Here is a 24,608-nt window from a genome sequence, read left to right as displayed (position 1 = left end):
TGCCTGGGAGGCTGTGGGGACCAAGCATGTGTGTGGGCTCTACCTTCCCGCCTCCACATAAAGTGAACCAGAGTCATGTACGCCACAAGCAGGAGAGCAAGTGGGCAAGGTCCTCCTCAAAGACTCAGACCCTGGGGACCAGGGTCACGTTCCCAGCCACTCCCTGGGCACTCAGAGACCCCCTGAAGGATGCAGGAACTGTGCCACCCATTGGTTCCAGAAAAGGCAGTGTAACCACTGCCCTGTGGGAAGACTGGCCTCGCCCACGGGGTGCCCTGCCCCAGAGCTGCCACAGGGCTGCTGGCCTGGGAAAGCAGGGTGACAGGCCTGTGAGGAGGACGTCTCCCACGGGTGACTCAGTCTCCATCTGCATTCGTTACTCACTAACTGCTTCTGCGACTCCTAGAACCCAGACTCAGGTCTGATGCCAAAACAGAGACCCCAGGATAAGTTCTGGAAGTCTGGGAGACGGAATGGAGAGGTCAGATTCCGTGGGAGACTGGGTTTGTGTGCATGTGTGAGTGCAACGTTTCTGGAAAAGCCAGCTTCTCTAAATTCACTCGTTTTTCTAGACGGGTAAAAAAACAAAAAACATTTTTATAAAGGACAGTGTGGGGAGCCAGCCAGCGGTCAAAACCAGATCACACCACCATCTGAGCTGGAGACAGAGCTGCTGGCACTGCTCCTGAGGGCCTGTGGAATGCCCCCCGGTTCACTGTTACCATCACAGGGCACAACTCCTTCTGCCAGTGTGGATGTTAAGTCACCCCAGTTTATGGACAGGGCCTTCTTAAAATTAGGAGTGATAATAGCAGAAACCAAAGTAACTCCTCTCTCTCACAGCTCCATCTGGCACAACTGTCCAAAAGGCAAGCCTCATTTTTGGGTCATTTTTCTTTGATGTTTGGTTTTTACATTATTAACTACATTTGATTTCTGGAGAGAAAAGATGTCTGGACTTTAACCTTTTGCACTCGGATGTCGAGTGTGACTCGACACGGTTAGCATCGGTAGCAGCTCGTATGTTGAATTGTATTGAATGTATCAATAATTTGAAATATAAAAAAGTCCAAATAAATAAGTTTGTATGAAAAGAAACTCCAGTTTTTTATTCTACTGCCACGCTTTGTAAAATCTGGGGTATTTAAAAAATTAAATCCCGAGTAGAATAAAGGAATCGAGAAAAAAGCAAGCGAGTGCAAAGGGTTAATCCAAATACCAAGCTCTTTAAAATGAAAAATGCTATTTCAAGAGAAATAAACATGTATAACTTTAACAGCGTTTCATTACTCTATGCATTAATTCCTGTAATTGCTTTAACGGTCCTTAAGGATGTAAAAGAGTAAATAATCGAAAGCCACATGCAATGTTATTTTATGTGCCTCACTTGGTACAATGTGCTACTGTATTCATAGCTTCTGTCATCTCACACTGGAAATAATAAACATGAGCAAGGAAATGTTATGATTCCGCGAACTGTCTGCTACTGGGACTTAAGGGACTGTGTTTGAAGTGAAAGCAGGAAGGCCGTGTCCTATTAAAGAGGCTCCCACAGAGGAGCTAGTTACAAAGCATCTGCCGTCCTCATTTCTCTTCAAAAGGAAGGGGAGGTCACATTTAAGGAAGAGTATCAAATATACAAATTCTTTCAGACAGAATTCCTTTCTCTTGGGAACGGCATGTGAGAGATACAGGTGACAAACAGCTTTACATCAGAAAGTGAGAGATAGGTACAAGTGACAGCAGGCCAGCTACCCAGTGCAGGCACCGGGCACCGTGAGAACATGTTACAGCACTGAAACTACAGAATTTAAACAAACGAGTCCTCTGGGTGAAGTAATTCGGCAGGTATTCACAGTTCAAAACAACCAACGGCAAACTGTAAGGCATGAAATCTCTCTTGGCAGACCGCGCTTTGACACATCCCTCTGTCCAGGTAGGTGCCCGGTGGTGGGACATACTCTGGCACTTTGGTTGTCTTGTGACTAATTTTTCATTCATTTGCAACGCAATTTGGCCACCAGGTATGCTATGCTCAGAAAGAGCCACACAATCAGTAAATTGGGGCTCAGCGCTAATAGCGGGATGGAACAGAGGAGGCTGGGGTCTAGTCTTAAGTCTCGGATGGGCACCAGGCCGCTCAAGTTCTTCTGGGTGACTACCTCCCGTGTTCCAATGCTGTGAAAAGGAAAAGGTTTGGGAGAAAGGAAGAGAAAAAGGAAAAAGAAATAAAGAAAAAAGAGAGACACATGCAATGGATTTTATCAAAATTATGGGAAAAAGAGGAGAACCAAAAGATAAAATTTAAAAAAAAAGGGATGAAACCACAACAGAAAAGGTGTGAAAGGGATACCAAAACAAAACCAGCACAGTTACAAGAAAAAGGAGAGAAAGAGAAGTGGAAATAAGAAAAAGTACTGTAGTCTACCGAAACACACACGTAGGCGGACGGAATGGTTTTCCATGTTCACGCTCTCAGCTGCCCGCGCACATGCGGCCTGCCATGCGCTCACATGCTGCGAAGACATGGATCTCAAATAGCAAGCTGAGCATGAAGAACCATTGGGGTGACCTTCCCACAGGTGCCTGAGCGGGGCTGGGCAGCTGAGCTTGCCCAAGCTGCCTCTTGATGAGCGGTTCAAACAAAACCACTTACCTCAAGTGTCCACCGCAGGCGGAGCCCTCGCCAGACTGGCCGGGGCTTTCAGGCTGAGCAGTGGCAGGCAAGAGCTACTTGTGGCTCCAGCTTTGCAAGTTATTGTCCCCAAGAATGGCATCCAACCCAGCTTCCCTGGAAACGTGGGGTTCCCGCTTTGGGTGCTCCAGGAGACATGCCCGAGGTGAGAGGCAGCCAGAACCACAGGACTCTGGGGCCACATGCCCTACGCATGGCCACCAAGGTGGCGAGACTGACAGAGCCCGCAGGCTGGGACACAGTGGCGGCCCCCGAGGACCCGCTGGGAGCGGGGCGGGCCGGACGTCCTGGGCTTTCCCAGAGGAAGCAGAAGCTGGCTGGCCCTGCTGGGATGTGCCGCTCTGACAGGGACACTCTGGGGCTGCGGGCACTTGCGGACAGTCCCACTCCCAGCCCGGGCAGTCAGGGCATCACTGTGGCCACGGAGGGAGGCCCACTCCGAGGGCTGCGGTGGGACTGGAGGCAGAGGGGCCACCAGCAATGTACACACCGCTCCCCACCGCCTGTCCCATGGCGTCCCTGATAGCTTGAATATTCATTTCCCCCGATTGGCAAATTTTGGGAGAGCTGGCTGTTCACATCTGGTAGCATGGCACTGCCACCGCCCACCCTGGGCCTCAGCCTCAGCTCTGCCCCTCACACTGCCCACTTCCCACCGCCACACCTGGCCTGCACGCCGCCCTCTCCCACCTGGTCCCATACAAGGGAGAGAGCAGGAGACCCGAAACCCACTGCTGCCTGCGGCCTGCGCAGGGCGCTCAGCTGAACCCAGGCCTGGCCGCCACCGTAGCCAGAAATAGTGGCTGAGGACTCAGTCCCCTTGGGCTTATCGTGTGTGAACACACACATCTTCCCACACGGATAAAGCAGGAAACACGGAAGCCACGTGTAGCAGCGTCACCTTAAAGCAAATGCATGTGGCCAGAGCCCCAGGTGCCACCAGGTCAGGTGGACAGGCAGCAGGTGCTGGTGCTGAGGATTCTGGGGTGAGCGGAGGCAAAATGGGATGGAGTTTTGTTTTTACTAACTTCTTAAATAGTTATTATGGCAATATATATGTTCCCCGTAGAGATGTTAGAAAATTCAGAGAAATATAAACAAGAAACTTTAAGAAGACAAACATCATTGGAGGCGGGTGGGGTCTGAGAGGCAGGGAGGCAAGGGAATGGTGCCTGTTCCCGCAGGAGCCTTCCCTGCTCAGGGCCTGGGGTCCTCACTGCAAGGAAAGAGCAGGCCGACGGCAGTCGGGAGCACTCAGAAAGGTGGCAGGAGTGGAAACACCCCCAGGGAGGGAGTGCGACTGGTGTGGCAAGTCTGCCAATTGGGCTTAAAGCCTTACAACCTAAGAAATCAACAGGAAACGTGTGGCTAGGAGAACACAGAAGTATGCCAGTACTCACAGCGTCATTTAAAGTGCTCAAAGCAGCCCTGGCAGTGTTGCACAGTGGTTAGAGCCACATGTGCACTGAAGGGTCGTGGGTTTGATTTCTGGTCCAGGGCATGTACCTGGGCTGCAGGTTGGATACCTGGTCCTGGTGGAGGTGTGTGTGGAAGGCAACCAGCGATGTGTCTCTCACATCAATGTTTCTCTCCCCCCCCCCCCCACCTGCTTTACTCTCTAAAAATCAATGGAAAAAAATACCCTTAGATTAACAAAAAAATAAGTCAAGTGCTCAAAACCATACACAGCTTAAACAGTTCGTGACCTCATCAATTGGGTAAATTATGCTATGCTAAAAATGGTAAGGTCTGTATTTGTTAACCTGAAAAATGCTCACAAGGTAGTTAAATGAAAAAAGCAGGCTAAGCCCGACTGGCGTGGCTCAGTGGTGGAGCGTCCACCTATGAACCAGGAGGTCACGGTTCAATTCTCGTTCAGGGCACATGCGCGGGTTGTGGGCTCGAGCCCCAATGTGGGGCGTGCAGGAGGCAGCCGTTCAATGCTTCTCTCTCATCATTGATGTTTCTGTCTCTCTTCCTCTCCCTCTCCCTTCCTCTCTGAAATCAATAAAAATGTTTAAAAAAATAATGAACAAACAGCAGGCTAAAACAATAGGTAGAATTGCACATATAATGATATTTGTGTTTTGTTTTCTGTATTATTCAGGGGCTGGTTAACCAATGTGTGAATTAACTACACTCACACCTGTATGCGTGAATGCATGTATGTAGTATGTAGGTAGGTATGTGTGAAAGAGATGTATCAAATGTTAGCACTGTTACTTGTTATGGAAATATGGAAAATTTTTTTGGTGTGTGAACCACCTCTACTCTAATTTTCTTTCAAGGAATATTGACTAATCACGTGATAGCAAGTAAAGTGCTTCGTGTGTGTGAGCTGTAACACTAAGCTATGCACCTGCAGGCTGCCAGCAGGCCAGTCCCTGTCTCTCTGGAGGCCACTCTCCCCCTGGCCTCCAGAGGCCAGATGCAGCCAGAGGGAATTCTGGTTCTCATTGACTAAGACTGGGCAAAGGTCTACCAAATGGTGTGTGCTCTGTGCCGCGGAGTCGGCTCCGGCTCCCGGCGACCCCGGGGCGAGTGATGTCCTCATGTCCTGTGTCAGCACCCTGCTCAGCAACTGCAGACTCAGCCCATGGCTCCTTTTGGAGCCAATCCTCCCCTTCCTGGGCCTCCTCTTCCTGCTGCCTTCTGCTTCCCAGCATTACTGTGTTTCCAAGGAAACCTGCCTCTCACGTGTGTCGGTGTTGTTCTGCCTGCAGCGATGCTTCAGGCTTCGTTTGCTCCCGAATGGACCTGCTCCTAATATTCGCCTCGACAACCACAGGCACCCCTCTACTCCTCCCGCTGGCTGAGGTCTGCATGTCAGCAGACGGGCCTCCCACCAGCTCTCAGGTGCCAGGACACAGACATGGCTGGAAGCACCAGGACCCTGGGCCTGAGGCCTGAGCTGGTCAGGGCGGGCAGAGCCTCCAGCTTCCCTGAGGCTCAGGGCAGGGAGGCGTGTTCTGAGACGGCAGAGAGGTTCAGAGGAGCTTGGAAAGCAGAACAGAACAGAACAATTCCATTTTTACAAAGTGCTATTATCAAGAGGCAGGGCTCAGGCATGGCATTTGTGCATCGCTGTGAGAAGGTCAAAGGGCAGAAACATACAGAAAGGATAAGAGAATTGAACACTTTAAAGAACTTGGTGAGAGGACAGATGACACAGACACTGGTGGAAGTGACAGCTGGAAACGAGACTGTGACAGCATTGGGGACTACAGCGAAGGAGACGGACCAGGGTTCTTATCCTTTCTTTTGGAATGTGCGGTGGGTGCTCCCCGGCATCGGTCGGCAGCACGCAGACTTAGTGCCAGTCTCACCCTGCAAACACGCCCGCTGCCTCGGAATCAGAGCACCGTTAGGGCGAGGTCGCCACGGCCCCGGGGCAGGCGGGACTGCCGTTACCACAGAGCACTCATCTGACACTTTGCTCAGAAACGCAAACTGTGTCGACTGCCAGAGAAGCGGAGCAGACCAGGGCCACCTGCAGACAGCTCTTGTCGCTCAAGTGAGCAAGGAGACATACGACGGGTGAGCAGCAGGTGCATGCTGAGCACTCTGGCCTAACTCACACCCTCAGCAAGCAGGTGGTGGGGACACCACGGGCCACAGGCTTGCTCTGGCGCCCCCTGACCCGAGCTGCATCTCCCTGTCGGTGCAGTCCTGCTCTAGGCTGCTAGCTCGTGACATTCCCTTGGCTGAAAGGAGAGCGCTGTCTCCATTGGATAGCGCCAGTAGTTTGACTTCGCAGACGCTAGTGAATTTTCCAAAGTCAAACCAGAGCATGACGCCGGGCGAGGGGCCTGGTGCCAGGGAGCGGGGCGGCAGCGGGCGCGGCAGGCACTCACTCACCTGCGCATGCACTCCAGGGCCTGGGTGAAGACCTGCGGGGCCATGCCGTGCTCGTGCTGCAGGATCAGGCACTGCTCCAGCGTCACCGACATGGCTGTGCGGTCCTTGGCGCTCTTGCAGCTGGTGAACCGGACCCCGTTAAGACGGCGGCAGATCTGCCCACAGGAAAACAAGCCAGGCTTAAAGGGCGATGCTGCAGAATGAGATGCCCCGCATGGGACAAGGCTCCAAGGGCCCAGCGAGGATGTGGCCACAGCTCCCCCCAGGCCCGGCCGCTCCCTCTGCACTGCTCCCCGCGAGGAGAAAGGCACTGCCATGGCACCTCCGCCCTCCGGCTGCCCTGGGGCACCTGCTCCCACAGGAGGCGCCTTCCCAGCCCGGCCCCCTCCCTTTCGGAGGTGACCCTCTTTTTGTGCCCTTCCGGCTAGTCTCTTCCAACTCGGACACCGCCATCCTTCACCCTTGGGTCGGGCCCTGAGCGTACGCGGGAGGAGCAGCAAGGACCAGCTCCAGCTCCAGGTCAGAGCAGCCAGAGGAGGTCCAGCCCATCAGGGCCTTGGGCCTCTCTGGCTTCCTCCCCTCTCCTCTCCCACGCAGGTGGGGGCCTGTTCAGAACACTGCCCTTGAGCCACCTGCTGACCACAGGCCCCAGGCCTTTCCCATCCTCCCCCTCGCTCGGGGCCTGGCACAGAACGAGGCCCAAGTGCCTCCTCACGCTGAGGGGCTCCCAGGTGGGCCCCTCGGGGCTGGGGAAGGAACACTCAGGGCGTCCCTCGCCCCATGGAAGGACATACTGGGTCACTTCGTCTGCATCACTAGGTACCATCCTCGGGACACAGTCCCCAAATCCAGAAAGCCTTAAAACATAAGGGTAAGTTTGTGGCAACCTCATTTGGGAGCACACTCAGATCTGAGCTGGTGTAAGCCTACTGACCATCTTTATGCCATTTTATATAAACAGTCATACTTTTTAGTGAAGCAACATTAATCACGTACATGCACCATGTTACATGTATGTGCACCAACTGTATACCATGTCACTTCTAAGATAAGGACACCTGTGAATTCCAGACCACCTGGCCACAGACTCCAGGCAGAGGCCTGTGACCCAGACCAGATACCGCACGTGGGAACAGCACTGGCATGGGAAGTGAAATGCCCCATGCTGGACGCTGCTGGGCTCGTGACCCGCTGACTCCAGAAAGATCCCAGACCCACTGCAGGGCTGCCTGAGGGCGGCCCCAGCCTGCTCCCCAGGCCAGCAGAGCCCGAGCCACAGCCGCCCCGGGAGGCACCGGCAGAGAGCACAGTGTGGTCTGATCACTGTGTCCGAGAGAAGACGGCATGGGAAAGGCCAAACCACCAGCAGGAGGCAGGCTTCTTCTGAAAACAGACACAACTTTTTAAAAGAAAGAAAACGACCCTGAGTAGCCCCTGAGCCTGGTGAAGAATGATTTCGTTCAGATTTGTAAAAGTGTAACGGACAAAACCAGGGTAACGGTGGACAAGCTGCAGAGTTCACGACCCAGACACGGGCACGGCTGGGCTACAACACTCACCCACGGAGTCCAGGGCTAACCCGGCGTCCGCGGGAAGGTGGGGCCCACGTGCACCTCTGCCAGGAGGGCAGTCTGCAGTGCCAGGCTCGTCTCCGGGGCCACCAGCCGCCTGGGGCTCTGGCTGGCCCTGCCCCCCCATCAGAGGGGTTGGACCCGGCTGACGATATCCCAGCCGGTTGGCCAGGGACCCCCTGCTCACACACAAATGAAAATAAACAAGATCCAAGCCCTGGCCAGGTAGCTCAGCGGGTTAGAGCACTGTCCTGATTGTGGGTTTGATCCCTAGTCAGGGCACATACACGTATTAACCAATAAATGCATAAGTAAGTGGAACAGTAAATCAATGCTTCTCTCTCTCTCAAAAATCAATCAATCAATAAAGATTTAAAAAATAAAAAGAGAAAGCTTTAAAAAAACACAAGACTCAGAAAAGGAGGCAGCTCTGGTCCCAGTGAGGAGGGAGGGCCCGGGACCGAGAGGGTTGACACTGCTGCCCCCACCGACCGTCCCTGTGGGAAGCCAGGTGGACAATGAGAACTGACGCCCGAGGGTCTCTCAGGCCCTCCCCCTCTGTGCCAGGGCCTCTGGTGGGAACAGGACATATGGGCTGGCTGGCCTGCGTTTTGGACCCGGCGTGGGGATGGTCAGGCACCGCTCCGGGCGGTAGTCTTTCTATCATGTTGTAGCAAGAGAAAAAGAGCCACAGTTCCCGCCAAGGTGGGGCAGCTCTCTGCGCCCACCGTCTGCGAAGCTGTGGGGTCCCCCAACTGCTCCTGGGGCTCTCCACCAGGGCAGCGGCCCAGCTCTCAGTGGCCCTGGGTTCAGGCAGGCAGGGAGCTGTGGTGCACCTGGGGCCACCTGTGCGTCCCAGTGACCACAGGCCCAGTGCTGCGCGGGGAGTGAGGCGGGATGAACGGCGGACAGCAGGGACCTGAGCCACAGGACACCCCGAGGGCACGTCTGAAGGGCTCAGTGCTCGGGAAAGAGGAGATCTGAGCTATGCTGTGCGACCGAATTGTGTGAAGACCAGAAAGGTCACCACGGTCTCCTCTGGGCCTATTGGGAGATGGAGGCAGCGGGTGCAGCTGGTCTCGGCTGCGCAGGCTTCTGAGGGTGAGGACTCACGTCAGCCTGGCCATCACCTGCCCGGGGACAGGTTCCGGGTCAAGCTTATCAGAATCTAGGCAGCCGGGAAGGAATGACCTCTCAGGCAACTCCCAGGATCTGTGAGTTTGGGGACACCGCAGGGTCTTTCTCTCGGGTCCTGTGGGGAACCCCACGCGCTCCACTCCTGCCCGGCTGGGTGTGCTGTCTCCCTGTGGCCGTTACCACGGCAGCAGGAGCAGCGCGACGCCCTCCTCTCTGTGGGGCGCACCTCAGCAGCTTGCCAGAGGATGTCCACGTTCTTGTTCTTCCTGGCGTGGACGTTCTGGCCCAGGAACCGCAGCAGCTCCGGCAGGCACGTCTGGCTCCGAGAGCGAGGCAAGCCTAGAAGGAGGAGGCGTTGGGAGCTGGTGCCACACCTGAGTGCAGCCCAGGGGGCCGCTGAAGCTCAGAAATGGCAAAAGGAAGTTTCTGGCTGAAGCGGGAAGTTGAGTGTGACTTAAGCAAGAAAGCAGGGTGTGTGGGGGCCTGGACCCGGCCCCCATGTGGGGAGAACGCAACGCCTTTCACTGCCGTTCAGTTCCCCTGCAAGGCACTCGCTCGCTTCAGCCCCTTTCAGCTCCTCCCAGGGCCCAAGGCGGACACAGAGCCACCAGGGAAGGAGGGGAGGGAGGGCAGAGGCGGCCCACCTAGTCTTCACACCTTCCCCCAGGGATGGAGGACGCTTTGGGCAGTGGCCTCAACCACTGAGTGGGCGTGGCCCTCACTGGGGGAGGTGGGGCGGGCAGCCTCCAGCAGGTGGACCTGGAGTGGCCCAGGCAGGGTCACCCCCTCCAGCCGCTCCCTCTGCCACTGTGATATCTCCAGGTGCTTCCAGGACTCAGACCAAAGATCAGTCAGATTGCTACCTCCCCTGATAACCTTGGGATGTTCTGACATGGGGATCATCAGAGAAAAAGAGGGCTCTCCAGGTCATGGCTAAGGAAAACAGCATGGTGCCTAAATCCCCAAATCAAAACCAAATACGTGCAAATCTGGGGTCTAGCAGCACGTCCAGTGTCCAGCACAAAACCTCACCCTGGTGGACACGGGACCCTATGCTAATTATACCACACTCCTGATGTGCCCAGCACCGGCTGGTCAGAGGCCCGCCCTGGGAGGCTCATGCCCATGTGGCTTTGCTCCTATAGCCGCGCCCCTCCTTGGCCTCATCCCCGGGCCACCTTAACATCTCCTGGGGCCCTGCATCACTGGAAACTGGCCGCCCCCAAAATGTCAAGCACAGAACTCCCCCTTCCTGCCCACAGTGCTTGCAAGTGACTAAGACTGTGCGGCAGAGCCCTGTGTGATGCGGGTGGGGGTGGGCAGAGGTCAGAAAGGGGCACCCGAGGCCCGCGCAGTCCTCTGGGTGGGGGTGGGCAGCCTGAGCGGTGGAAGGGAGCCGCGGGGGCAGGGAGCAAGGCGGGCAGCACAGGAAGGCCAGGAAGCAGCCGCGTGGCAGGAAGCACACCCAGGTGACATAAGACCATCGGTGGGCCTCCCACACGTGAGGAAATACTTACAATCCTCAGGCAACACTTCCTTAAACTGCTCGAAGTAGGAGTTTAACCGCACCAGACTCTCCATGTTGATAACTTCTTGTAACGACGTGTCGCCAAACCTTCGGGGGTCACAGAGAGGCTGTGAGTGGCTGATGCTGCTCTCCTCCCGCACAGCCCTACTGCGTTCAAGCTAACGCTGCAAATGTTTACTGAGCACACCCCATTCTGAGCACCTTGGCTCCCAGGCATAAGGCTGTCTCCACTGCCTTGGTGGCAAGTTTAAACACATTTCATCAGCAGGAGCCACGCACCACTGGTTACAGACGTGCCAGGAGGCTATGAGAACTCCAGGTGTACAGCCCTCGCCCCCAGCAGCACACCCAGAACCCCACAGTGCTGGCCCGGCGGGAGTCCCTTCCTCCCATCCCTCAAGGACTCAGGAGAGGGGACAGCAGGGGGGCGACGGCTGGGGACGGGTCCTAACTTGGTGTGAAAGTGCGCTCTGTCTCCGAATGACCACACTCGACTGGACTGTGTGGAGACTAGCTCTCCTCACCATGCGGCTCACCCTGCCCACCTTGCAGGCAGCCAAGGCGTGCCCGAGGCGCAAGGGCGAGGCAGAGGAGACCACCACGGGAAGGTGCAAAGTGGACACGCAGGCTGCGAACGCCAAGGCCGGAGGCCAGGCCCGCTCCACCCTTCCCTGCTGAGGGGTCTCCTGCACAGCAGCCTCTTCATGGTCCAGGTCCTTGCTCAGAGGCAGGACCCTCCTGTGGGTCCACCACAGCCTGTCCACCTGAGGACCACGATGGCTTCCCCTCTGTGCACCTGCAGCTGGGCTTGTCTATGAGCTGAGGGGAGAGTGTCCCAGGAGCAAAGCAAAAACCCTGGACTCACCCCACTCTCACGTCCTCCTCCACCAGCCCCTCGCTCACCGCGAGGTGGCCCTGCTCTCGCGGAGGCATCGGGAAAAGAGCTGCCACACGCAGGAGACACAGTTCTCCTCCCCGGCCGCCTCCCTGCCAGCCGCAATGCTCCCTCTCTCCCTGCAGTGGCTCCTCCACCTGCCCAAGCTTCAGGGCTCCGAGCCCAGCTCCATGACCCTGTCCTGGCTCCTGGCGCAGTTCCCCCGCCCACTGCAATGGAAACGCCTGGCTGTCACTGTCCCGCTGCCTCTCTCTCTCACCTGCCCAGCTGCGGACCCAGCCTTCCGTCACACTGCTGGTCTCCATCCACACCACCCTGTCTGCCTCGGGCTTGACTCTTTCCAACAACCTCCTCAGCACACTTGTCCCCTAACGTCATCCAGGACACGGCCAGAAAGTCATCGACTTAAAAGGTAAACCTGACTGTGTCCTCCCCTAATGTTCTTCCATGTCTTCCCCAGCCACACCACATGTGCCAAATGGGGTGACTGTACACCTAGGGATCGATGGATCGTGACCACTGGGTTTAAAAGCCCAGTAGGAATATGGCTGATCATCCTGGAGACCAAATGCCCTTAACCGAGAGTTAAGAGACCTTTTCTTTCTATAGTACACACATCACATGATGGGACAGAAAGCAGGAAAGATTTTCATGTACTAGTGAAAGGTCATGACAGGTTACACACACCCAATCCCTCCTCCTCTGCAGCACACACATACACGTGCACACACCTGCTGCCTGGCAGGGGACCCTGCAGGGAGTTGACAAGGCAGAAGCCTTTAGGACCCAGGTGACCCTCCGCATGGCACACAGGCCCCTCTAACCTCGCCACTGCCCGTCTTCCTGGGACCTGGGCCTCTGGCCCCAGGAGTGTCTCCCTGCCTGCCTTGCTCAGGCTTCTGGGCCTGGGATGCCAGGTCTCTCCTCTGCCTCTTCATTTGGCCAAAGGAAGGTAGCTAATGCCGCTCCTGGGGGCCAAAGAGAGGAAGGAGGACAAAGTCCACCCAGCATTTGGAGCCTGAAGAGGGCTTGTCCACTTCCTACATCATCTCTCTGTCTGCCCAGCTCTCCGTCCCGAGGGCTGCACACGCACCTCTCGGCCAGCGTCTGCTGCTCGTTGATGCCCACGTTGAAGAGGACTGGCTGCACCCGAAGCAGCATGCCGCTCTGGATCTCCCGGGGCAGGGTGTCAAACAGGGGGGCCGGCAGAGGGATCCGCACGTTAAACCCGTCCCTAGGAAATGGGAAAGGAGGGATGAGGCTTGTGACGGGGGAGAAGGGAGAGGAGGCATGGGAGACAAGGAAGACGAAGCTCTCTGCAACATGGAGTATGGGCTGGCCATCTGGCTCAGTGACTCCCAAACTGCTGGTGTGAACCTTGAGAGGATGAAATTAACGTAGAGGGCTATAAGCATTTTTAAAAAATATATGTCTCTATTGATTTTAGAAAGAGGGGTAGGGAGAGGGAGAGAGAGAGAAACATCGATGTGCAAAGGAAACATCGATCCGATGCCTCCCACACACACCCCTATTGGGGATCTAACCTGCAACCTGAGTAAGTGCCCTGACCGGGAATCTAACCAACGACCTTTTGGTGCACAGAACAATGCTCAACCAACTGAGCTACACCAATTGAGGCTGTGATAAGCACTTTTACCTGAATGAAACAATAAAACAAAAGTTAAGAGTGCATGGCAGGGACATAGGCCAAGATGGCAGTGTAGGTAAATGCAGAACTTGCATCCTCTCGCAACCACATCAGAATTACACCTAAACTACAGAACAACCATCATTCAGAACCACCTGAAATCTGGCTGAATGGAAGCCCTACAACTAGGAATTCAAGAAGCTACATCAAGACTGGTCCGAGGGGCAGAGACATGGACTGGGCTGGTCCCACAGCCACATGTGGCATACAAAAATCAGGAGGGATATCTCAGCTGTGGAGGTCCCCCCTGAGAAGTGAGGCACCATATCTGAGTCTCCACCAACCTGGTTAAGGCTACTTGCCCTTCCCTGGTGATTCCCTGAGACCCCACCCCACCCTACTTGCAGGCCCACACAAGCTGTTTCCAATGGCTTTTCCATAAAACTGGCCTATCTTGCCTCATACTTCAGACTTTCCTAAAATCTCTCAAACAAGCAGCATCTGGCCTCTATGTACCCTGTACCTCTTGCTAAGTGGCCCCAGGCCCGGCACTAGTGGTAGCCAGCCTTGATTCACAGCTTGGCCTCTTCTGGGCACCTCCAAGCCCAGCACAAATAGCACCCGTCTGCAGATCATTCTGTAGCTTATGCCGGATGACTATTATATTAGGCCACTCTACCAAGCCTAGGAGACGTAGTAGCTCTACCTAATACACAGAAACGAACACAAGGAGGTTGCCAAAATGAGACAAAGAAACATGTCCCAAATGAAAGAACAGAACTCCAGAAAAAGAACTAAACAAAATGAAGATAAGCAATCTACTAGAGTCAGAGTTCCAAATACTGGTTATAAGGATGCTCAAGGAACTTACTGAGAACCTCAATAGCATATAAAAGGACCAGTCAGAAATGAAGGCTACACTACCTGAAATGAAGAATAATTTATAGGGAATTAACAGTAGATAGATGAAGTTGAGAATAAAATCATTGATTTGGAATATAAGGAAGCAAAAAACATCCAATGAGAAGAGTAAAAAGAAAAAAAAAAAAGAAGATTGTGTAAGGAGCCTCTGGGACAACTTCAAGGGAATGAACATTCGTATCATAGGGGTGCTACAAGGAGAAGAGAGAGAGCAAGGAATTAAAAATCTATCTGAAAAAATAATGACAGAAAAATTCCCTAACTTGGTGAAGAAATTAGACATACAAATCCAAGAAGCTCAGAGAGTCTCAAACAAGATGAACCCAAAGGGGCTCACACCAAGACACATCATAATTATAATGCAAAAGGTTAAAGACAGAGAGATTCTTAAAAGCAGCAAGAGAAAAGCAGTTAGTTACCTATAAGGCAGCTCCCATAATACTGTCAGCTGATTTCTCAACAGAAACTTTGCAGGCCAGAGGGGATTGGCAATAAATATTCAAAGTGATGTAAAACAACCACAACGTACAACCAAGATTACTCTACCCAGCAAAACTATCTTTTAGAATCAATGGACAGATAAAGAACTTCCCAGACAAGAAAAAACTAAAGGAGTTCATCACCATCAAATCAGTATTATATGAAACTAGAGGCCCAGTGCATGAAATTCATGCACGGGGGTGGGGGGATGGTGGGGGAAGAGCCTCAGACCGGCCTGCACCCTCTTGCAATCTGGGGCCCCTCAGGGGATGTCTGACTGCTGGTTTAGGGCCTATCCTAAACCGGCAGTAGGACATCCCTCTCACAATCCAGGATTGCTGACACTAACTGCTCATCTGCCTGCCTGCCTATCACCCCTAACCACTCTGCCTGCCTGCCTGATCGCCCCTAACTGCTCGCCTGCCTGCCCGACTGCCCCAACCACTTCTGCCTCCGCTCCCACCACTGTGGCTTCATCAGGAAGGACGTCCAGAAGGTTGTTCGGCTGTCCAGTCTAATTAGCATATTATGCTTTTATTATTATAGATGTTAATGGGTCTTCTTTAAGAAGAAGAAAAAAAAATGAAAAAAAAGGCAATAAATAGTTACCTATCAACAACTGAGTGTCAAAAAAAAAAAAGCAAAATAAATGAACACGAAGAAGAGAAGCAGACTTGGATAGAGAACATGTTGACAGTTGCCAGGTGGGGTGGGGAGGGTGGGAGGGATGTGAAAAAAGTGATGGGATTAAGAAGTACAAACTAGTAGTTATAGAATAGTCATGGAGGTGTAAAATACAGCATAGGGAATGTAATCAATAATAGTCTAATAACTATGTATGGTGTCAGATGGGTGCAAGATTTATTGGGATGGTCATTTAGTAAGTTATATAATGTCTAATCACTGGGGTGGACACCTGTAACTAATATAACAATGTATGTCAAGTGTAATTGAAAAAAATTTTAAATGGTTTCAAAAAAAAGAGCACATGGGAAGTGATAGACTTAAGACACTGCTAGTTCTAAGAATTTAAAAAATACTTCTACCGATTTCCTGTGATGACAGGCAGCATGTCAGTCGATGCGTTGGAGGTGGCCTGTGTAACTTTGAAGGTCACGTTCCTCAAGTCCATGATTCCAAGGCTCATGTCCTCCAGCATGGCCAGCTCCTCACCTGGATGCAAAAGAGGGAAGGAGGGCTGTCAGATGGAGGGGACCTGCACTCTCCCCAGGGACTCAGCCCGGTCACAGGGCGAGGCGCAAATGGAAGGTGACACAATCAGGTGTGGTTGTGGCGAGTGTGAGTGAGAGTGTGGGCAGGGCCTTTCCAAGCCTCTTCACCGGGCAATTTGCTTCTTCTCCCCAAGTACATACTGCTATGAAACCAGCAAATACTCTTTAAATTATTCATTTTTATCTTCTCCGAAGAAATAAGTAAAAATGGAGGTAATGAGAAAAGAGCCTTTTTAGAGGGCAATTGGGAAATATCTATGGAATTTAAAAATATTCCTACTCTTTAAAAAAAACATTTTTATTGATTTTTAGAGAAAGAGGAAGGGAGAGGAAGAGAGAGAGAGAAAAAAAATCACTGTGAGAGCGAAACATCCACTGCTTCCTGTACACCCTCTACCAGGGTCTCAAGCCCACAACCCGGGCATTTGGTACATAGGATGACACCCAACGGACTGAGCCACACTAGCAGCCAGTCCCTCGGACACAGACACTTTCCTTCTAATACTTCATGGGCTGCAGAAATGGGCCCACAAGTGCACAGACTTACGTGCCAAGATACCTACCAACACTGTTTCCACAGGAGCGGTTCAGAAATGGCCTCAACATCCTACAGGAAGTTGGTGCTTAAATAATCATCATCCATCCTCAACTAGGAAGATCTCCCAGATCTCCCAGATGTGTAACCACCACCATACAAGCTGGGCTTGGGGTAACTAAATAGGACTCTCATCTGGCTCTGTGCTACAGAGTTTGGTGATGCTGGATTTATGTGAATCAGCCTGTGTTACATGTGTAATCAGAAAAACATTCAGCAAGAAAGCATGGGATCACCGGTGTTCACACTCCCATGAACTCCTGGGTCCCAGAGGCACAGACAGCAGGAGCCCAGAGTCTCACCGTAGGTGCTCAGCAGGCTCTCAAACTGGGCGAGCAGCCCGATGGTGTAGAGCTGCCGCAGGAAGCCGTCGTCGTGCAGGCAGTTCCTCAGCTTGATGATGAAGCCGCAGATGAGAGCAGTCAGCTGTGGGGACAGACACTTGCTCACCCACCGGCAGGCACCCTGGGCCCGAGCTCCTCTGCTTCCTCGCTTTAACCAAGCTGCAGCAGCACCCTCTGCCTGGGGGTCTGGGGACCCAGGGAGGGCGTGCCACACTCCAGGCTCACTACTCTGCTGCTCCCAAAGCCAAGTTTGGTTTTGGCTCAGCCTCTGACCTGACCTGCCAGAAGTTACTCCTGGGCTAGAACCTCCCGGAAGCTGAGAATTAATTCCCTACAGTGAAAGGGTCTATTTACTCCCAGATCCAGGCCAGCTCTGGCTGGAACTGAGGTGACCACAACAAGGAACAGCAGCGAGAAAGGACTCGGCCGCTCTGCACGTCTCCTCGAGGGAGACTCCATGGGAGAAACAGGCCTCGCGGGAAGGGTGAGGACAGGCAGAGAACCAGCCAGCTCTGCACGACTGTTCCCTTTGCTAAACTGATGACTGACATCGACGACGGCTGTGACTTTCATTTAGCTCTTCCCATCTATGAGGACAACAGAAATCGCTGGAACAGAGTGGTGCGCAGGCTGCAGAGCTGAGCGCCTGCTGTTTTGTAAACAGGAAAACAGATTGCCCTGACAGCCAACAGCTGTCTCCCTTGCTGAACTCCTTTGTGGGGAAAGGCGGTAAAGAGCCTTTGGCAATGCCACCACATCCTGCTCGGGGCAGGAGGAGCAGGTGTGTGCATTCCCTCAGGGCCCTTTCTTCAGGGAGAAACTAGTCTGGAATCAGACCCTCTCCTCAATGCAGACAGCTGGATGGGTTCCTCTGTGTCCTCCATGTTACGTAAATGTAAAAGCTACAGGCAGGGACACTTGGCCATCTGTGGTTTTTCCTCGGCAGAGAGGAGAGGCTCCGGTGCCTGGTCCTGAGTGGAGGCGCGGGCTTACGGTTTGGCAGAAGACGGCGTCGCGGCGGTGCTGCAGGCTCAGGTAGGCGGCGATGGTGGGCGCGCTGTCCTGCATGAGCAGGAAGACCATGGCCTTCTTGGCTTTGTCGCTCATCATGGCCACACAGTCTGTGAGTGTGGTCAGCAGCGGGTAAAGGGCCTCACTCCATTCACCTGTCACGGGGAGACAGCGTTTGAGAAGGAAGACTGAAGAATGAAGCTCTGGAACTCTAACAAGGTGCCTGTCCCTAACCGTACTGCCCTCCCCACTCCACTCCCACCCCTTCTGCATCTAACTCTGCCTGGCCCACGCTCTGCCCCAAATGGTGCCAAGTTCTGCCTGGATCTGATCGGGTCGCCAACCTTCCAGCCTGAAGCTTTCCAGTGAGCTCAAATGCCAGCCCTCCTATGGGACCCTGACACATGCCTGGTCTCCCAAACCTATGGGGGCTCAACACGTAAATACTCAAGACTATGCTTTTTGAGGAAAACTGCCAGAGAAGACCCTGCAAGTCATGACTAAGGAAGAAAATTATTCTGTCTGTAGAGGCCAAGCCCCTCCGGCCCTCCACCCAAGGGCACCCAGGACAGTGACCTGTTACCTGCTTCTTGACTCAGGCCCTGAGGACAAGGACACCCATCCTGGTCCAGCCTCCGGCAGCTGTGCTAGCTGCTCCCTCCCCACGTCCGAGGAAAGATGGTCCCGCTCAGCTTCCCGTGTTCTCGGCTCAGATATCCCTTCCTTCTGCACTCTCTTCCCCACCCCAGCCTTCCTGCCTGGTTCCAACTATTTCTAGTTTAGAGGTTTTTAGGACTATAAGGAAGCTTTGACCCTGAACCAAAACAACTTTTTAAAAATAGAACCTCAGGGGAGAAAACAAAGTGGAAGGAATTTGGGGCTTTGGCTCTTTCTCCTTCCTATTTAGAGGGCATTTAAAAGGGCAAAGACGCCCTCATCAGTTCCATTTTTAACAGGTCACCAAACCCAGAAACAGGCACTTGACACCAGCACTGGGTGCGCCCACCACACACACGCAGATGAGGCAGTGGGACAAAGCTGGGCAGCATGCCTCGCGGCCGGGGTGTCAGCCGCAGAATGCCCACAGGTGCCCCCGCCCTCCAGGAAGGCCTGGGCACGTGAGCAGTGCATCTGCCAGGGGTGAGCTCTGTCTTAGATAAACACAGCAAGAAGGCCTGGCCCTGGCTCTGCTCTCTCAGACTCTGTGTTCAGCACTTCATTGAAAAAGAAATTAGGAAGTGCCTAAAACCTGCAAAAAGACCTCCCTACACTCAGTGCTGGGTGAACATGGGTTTCTGAAGATGTAGCTATTCAAAATTTGGCCATGACCTCACTGTATATGTAGGCCCACTGCATGTGGACAAGGATTTACACTGTAATGGAAAAAGCTGGCTTAAATTTAGAAAGTCTAAGCAGAAAGGTCTTAAATCATGGTGACAAAGAACACTTGACCGACGAGTGGAAAATGGGTCCTGGGCCGGCTGCCACCGAGTCGAGGATCCTTGACTGCTCAGCCGAGTGGGTCCTTCCTGGTAAAATGGGAGCTTGGTACTAAATAACACCCGAGTTTCTTCCTCTAAAACTCTGAGTCCACGTTTTGTTTCTTTGAATTCTGTTGAATGTATGTCAATTATATTCCGCAACGATTAAAAAAAGCTAATGGCAACAAGTTTTAGTGCCCAAATAGTTTGGGAAAAGGTGGTGTCATGAAGACTATTCAGGAAGAAGTAAGTCCTCTTAGAGCAAATACTACCAATTTTACTTTCTTTTCACTTAATATGCATATACATATGCAATTAATATGCAAATTATGGTCATTTTAACCTGAAAAATGCTCAAAATATATCAGTGATCCTATCTAAGCAAGCCCACTCCATACAGCAGTTTTTTACTTTGCCTACTTCTCATTAAAAAAAAAAAAAATCCAAAGAATAACTCAGCTTTGCTACCTTATTAAAATCCACTGACAAAATTGGAGGATACAAGCATGGTAGGCAGACACGCAGAGTGTGTGCAGGAGAGGGTGCGGCTCGGGCCTGAGCCCCCGCTGCCTGTGCACGGCCTGCTGAGTGCTTCACCTACAACCACCTCCTCACCTACCCCACAGCCGGGTGATGGACTGGGGAGGAAACGGGCTCAGCCGGCTGAGGGAGACACACAGGAGCACCTGCCACCTGCACACGCGTCTGACTCAACTCCTCATGGTTTCTATGACATCAAGAACTTCCGAGCCCTAACTGGTTTGGCTCAGTGAATAGAGCGTCGGCCTGTGGACTGAAGGGTCCCAAGTTCGATTCCGGTCAAGGGCATGTACCTTGGTTGCAGGCACATCCCCAGTAGGGGGTGTGCAGGAGGCAGCTGATCAATGTTTCTCTATCATTGATGTTTCTAACTCTCTATCCCTCTCCCTTCCTCTCTGTAAAAAATCAATAAAATATATATTTTTAAAAAAAAAAAAAAGAACTTCCGAGTAGGGGTTGGGTGTTATATATTTTGGGTCAATATGAGAAGCTAAAATCTAAGACTTTCAAACAAAATGAATGTCAGGGACAGTAACGACCTTCAGTTAGGTCAAGGCATCTGGACGTGAGGGCTGGAGAGGGGCTGTCTGGCCACAAAGGAAAACAGCAGCGACTAACAGGTGCCCTAGTGATGCAGCCGAGTCACTTTTGGGGGCAGCTCCTTACCTACTTGCTAACCTGTAACATGTGCTGACTGGTAGCCAATCCATGGGCCATGCCTGTACACCCCCACCCCCCGCCATTAATAAGGGAAGGAGGGAGGGAGGGAGACTGAGAGATAAAGTGTGCCTGTGTGTGTGAATCCAGACTCCTGTAAGGTTATGCAGAAAAAGCCAAAGGGATTCCTGGCTTAGTCCACTGGACATCAGTTTTGGACAAGCCCCCGGCACGCGGGAAAGGACACAGCTGACCGAGCCGGGAGAGTTCCACCAGCCGGGCGTGGTGTGTGCCCACCCGGGGCCCCACTAGCCTTCCCATCAGCAAACTGCAGGACACTGCGCTGAGAGCCCTGAGCTTCGAGGGGGCAGGCTCATGACGCTGCCCCCTTTTCCTGGTCCTGACTGTGGGGTGTGGCCCCGAACTTCTCCACCTCAGGCTCCAAGGAAGCAGCTCGGCATGAAGGCACAGACCAGCCCTGGAGGTAAGCTGAGGACTGGAAGCCCAGAGACAGAGCCGAGGGAGGAGGAGAGGGCACGGGCCAGGAGCGGCAACGGGGACAAGGTACCTGTTGTCTACCAAGGGCTCAGTGGCCCTGAGGGTCCAGGGCACTGGGGTGTGAGACCCCGCACTGACTTTTTTGGGAAAAAGAAACTATAAAGGGGCTGAAAGCAAACTGGGGGTACGATGAACCCAGTCCGAACAGCCCACTGATGAGTCAGGTGGATGGGGAGCGGGGCTGCGGCCAGAATCGCCCAGTGGCTGAGCTGGGACCACAGTGCCAGGTGAGCTGACAGGAAGTGGGTAAGTCCCACAGTCGCTGGCTTGCTACCCTCTGGATACAGAGCAGCTGTCCTGCTAGCTCATATTTATATGCAGGCAGGTGTGTGACCAACAATGATCATCAGCTGTTTGGAGTTTGGAAATGGACATATTATTGGGGGTCTCATGCTCACGCTGGGAACAGGCCAATCCAGGAAACACAGTAAGAACTAGAGCAGGGTCGGCACTTTCCTGTCAAGGGCTGGACAGTGAATACTTTAGGCTCTGAAGGCCACAGGGTCTCCACTGCAACTACTGGACCCTGGCACCGCCCGCGAAAGCAGCAGAAGCCACATGTGAGCACATGGGCACAACTGGGTTCCAGGAAAACATTACTTACAAGAGCAGGTGCCTGGCAGGACTCCTGAACTAGAGCTGTAAACGTTGATTTCTATGTGCAAAGGCAGCAAAAAGCCCCATGTCTAGCGCTAACTCCAACGGAAGCCACAGCAACCAACGCCTGGCGTCTCGAGCTGCATCAGACTCATTAAGAGTCTGTGTGACCACAAATGTCACAACCTTTGGGACTACCTATTATCCAACACTCCCTCAGGTGACGCTCCTAAGTCCCGGCGAAATCAAAGCAGGTCTCCTTTACAAACGTGTACCTCGCTCTAAGGCAGGTCGCCCGCTGCAGGAAGCCCAAGGCACCCGCGGACATTAATCCTCTGAGACGGGTCTAGGGTGGGAAAGTGGAAAAATGCACGTGGTGGCCGGCTGCAGGCCACTGTCCCCAGCCCAACGGGTCCCTCGCCGAGCCTCAGAAAAGCTGCTACATGCCTCACAATGAAAAACTCCTAAACAGCAATGTTGTAACTCTGGGAGCATAGGTGCTCTGATAACATACTGCAAATGCTAGCTGAGTCTTAGAGAGCCATCTGCGTGCGACCCTTGGGCGGAAACCACGTACCTGGGCTGGATTCTTCAGGAGGGGGGCTGCAATCTGCACAGAAACGGAGGGCAACACGGATGATTAAGAGCAGCACACAGTTCAAGCACCAAACTCAACGCTTTGCAGCGACTGCTTCAACAGCTTGCAGTAAGGTGGCTACCCTGGACAGCGAAGAGGGCGGGCGGCCTGCCTCTTCCCCAACAAGTCGCATGTTCGTGCTCCGGCTACTCCAAGGCAGCCGAGCCCCTTGGTGGTAAACACAGCCTGATTCACAGGCAGAAACATTCATGTTGCTAATACGCCAACATAGAATGCTTTTCGGGGTGAGCACGCTTACATGTTACAATGTGATGGCGTGCCCACGTCCGTCACATTGCATGTGATAGAGCCCCTGTTGGCTCAGGACATCTGGAAGCAAACTTGAAATGAGAGAGACTGACCAGTCAGCCACCGGAGGTCCCACCGCAGAGCCACTGCCCTGCTGACGGGCGGCACGGGCTGCAGCCTGACTGCTGAGACCCTAAGGCAGGACCCAGGGAGGAAGCCAGGACGCCAGGACCCTCTATGCCACTCTTTAAAATGCAAGCCAAATATACAACTTTATGATCAGGGCGAAGTCTAGAACTAGAATGGCCCTCCAGGTCCCTCAAAAAGTAACAATTCTGATTCGGTTTCACCCACATTGAGTCACACTGGGAAGTACTCATTTCAGTTTCACATTTTCCTCAAAAAACCTAAGTTCCCTGTTAACTGGGTGTGCCACCTAAAAGACAACTAGAAATCATTTGGAATAAAAGTTTATTTTATTTTGCTGCCTAAACTTTTTAGTTCAAAGAATGCCTCCAGGATATGGAAATACATCATTTCAGATCCCCAAGAAGAGCTGGGACCGGCTATAGGGAGATTCAGAACCTGTGAAACTGTCCAAAAGTCGTGGCATGGGATCCTCCCCTTCTTGTCATCTTTGCTGATGATTTCTTTCTCTAGGCAAAGGGGACAGAAATAGAGCAAAACCACAGGCCTCTGGGAGCTCAGCCTTCAGCCTCGTGGTTAGAGCCCATCTACTACAGAGAGAGGGACGCCTGCCCGGTGTGGAGATGAGCACAACGACTCTTCCACATCGGCCTAATGAGCATGACCAGGCCTTGAGGAAAATACAGATCTCTGCCTTCCAACGACTCGGGTCTGAATAGGAGGAGGCCTGGGAGCCTGTTTGTGACCTTCTGTGGCGATCGCAGACAGCTGGGTGGGACCACTCCGGAGCAGGCCTGGGGTTAAACCGGCTGGGTGAAGGCGTCTTCAGTCAAAGGGGAGAGGGAGTGGTCCCCTGGGGTACTCTTGGACCAGCTGCTTGTCGTAGGTCACGGAGTCCCTGAGATTTCATGACCACTACGGACTTTCTCTCATTTTAACACATAATCTCGGGCACACAAACCTGGGTGCAACCCACAGACCTCAGCTTACGGACAACCTGGTCCTGGTTTGAATGACTTTTTGGGGATGAGGAAAGCAAGAGAGTGTGTGTGTGTAGAAGGTAATGGAAGTCACAAATCCTGGCGTGGGGGGTTGGGGGGTCACTTGTAGGGAAAACAGGGAGAAGAGAGAGGCTTACGGAGCCTGCAGTGGGTCCCAAGGAGCCCTGGCCCCGAGTCCCCCCCTTCCCCCGCCCACCAGGCAAGGCTCTGCTCAGCTCTGCAGGAGAGTGAGGTAAGAGGCAGGAGGCTCCTTGGTAAAAGATGGAAAAGGAGGACCAAGGATGGGCAGAGAGTTGGAACAAAAAGTAACGATGCCTTTCCAAGAGGCAGGGAGTTTGTAGGCAGTAAATATGCAGGTGTGAACACAACCTGCTCATTAGGCCACACACCTGCCCCAGGAACACCCGCTGGTGTCAGAAGTCATGCCAGGGCCCAGCTTTGGCCCTGGAGGACAAGAGGGGAGTAAAACACGGGCCCCACAGTCTGTTTCTCTCTGATCCCCCTGCTCCTGTTGAGGTCCGAGCCGTCCCGGCGATGCGCTGGGTTTCTGGGCTACGGATCACGGGCAGGTACCTCCGAGGCAGATGGTTCACGCGTCTCTGTGAGTCTGGCAGCAGTTAACCTCTCTCCGTGTGTGCTTCACATTCCCATCACCACACCGCTCACTCGTGTGGCACACACAATTACAAGTCAAATCCTAAACATCCTCATTTAAATCACTTAAAATTGCATTTAAATTTGTCTACATTTGAACAATACAGGTTGTATCTAGAAAAAAATTACGACATTTAAGTTATGGATGTAACAGTCAATCTTATTAAATAAA

General features: G+C 53.1%; 1 protein-coding gene across 5 annotated transcripts in view; it reads right to left on the bottom strand.

The window, feature by feature from the left end:
* Positions 1-24,608, bottom strand: part of INPP4A (inositol polyphosphate-4-phosphatase type I A) — a 122,921-nt gene that overhangs the window by 5,439 nt on the left and 92,874 nt on the right. For 3 of the 5 annotated variants that reach the window (XM_079792053.1, XM_079792052.1, XM_079792055.1), the window contains exons 17-24: positions 22,326-22,358; positions 17,898-18,070; positions 16,863-16,986; positions 15,780-15,906; positions 12,778-12,918; positions 10,779-10,876; positions 9,488-9,600; positions 6,554-6,708 (exon numbers count right to left, since the gene is read on the bottom strand). In XM_079792053.1, coding sequence (XP_079648179.1) covers positions 6,554-6,708; positions 9,488-9,600; positions 10,779-10,876; positions 12,778-12,918; positions 15,780-15,906; positions 16,863-16,986; positions 17,898-18,070; positions 22,326-22,358 — 964 coding nt within the window. The remainder of the gene's footprint in view (positions 1-6,553; positions 6,709-9,487; positions 9,601-10,778; positions 10,877-12,777; positions 12,919-15,779; positions 15,907-16,862; positions 16,987-17,897; positions 18,071-22,325; positions 22,359-24,608) is intronic. The other 2 variants (XM_079792054.1, XM_079792056.1) reach the window with 1 other exon arrangement.

The sequence above is a fragment of the Cnephaeus nilssonii genome, assembly GCF_951640355.1.
Source record: "Cnephaeus nilssonii genome assembly, chromosome: 15".
Classification (NCBI taxonomy): domain Eukaryota; kingdom Metazoa; phylum Chordata; class Mammalia; order Chiroptera; family Vespertilionidae; genus Cnephaeus; species Cnephaeus nilssonii.
The sequence above is the reverse complement of the archived record's forward strand: the minus strand, read 5'-3'. Positions and strand labels throughout refer to the sequence as shown.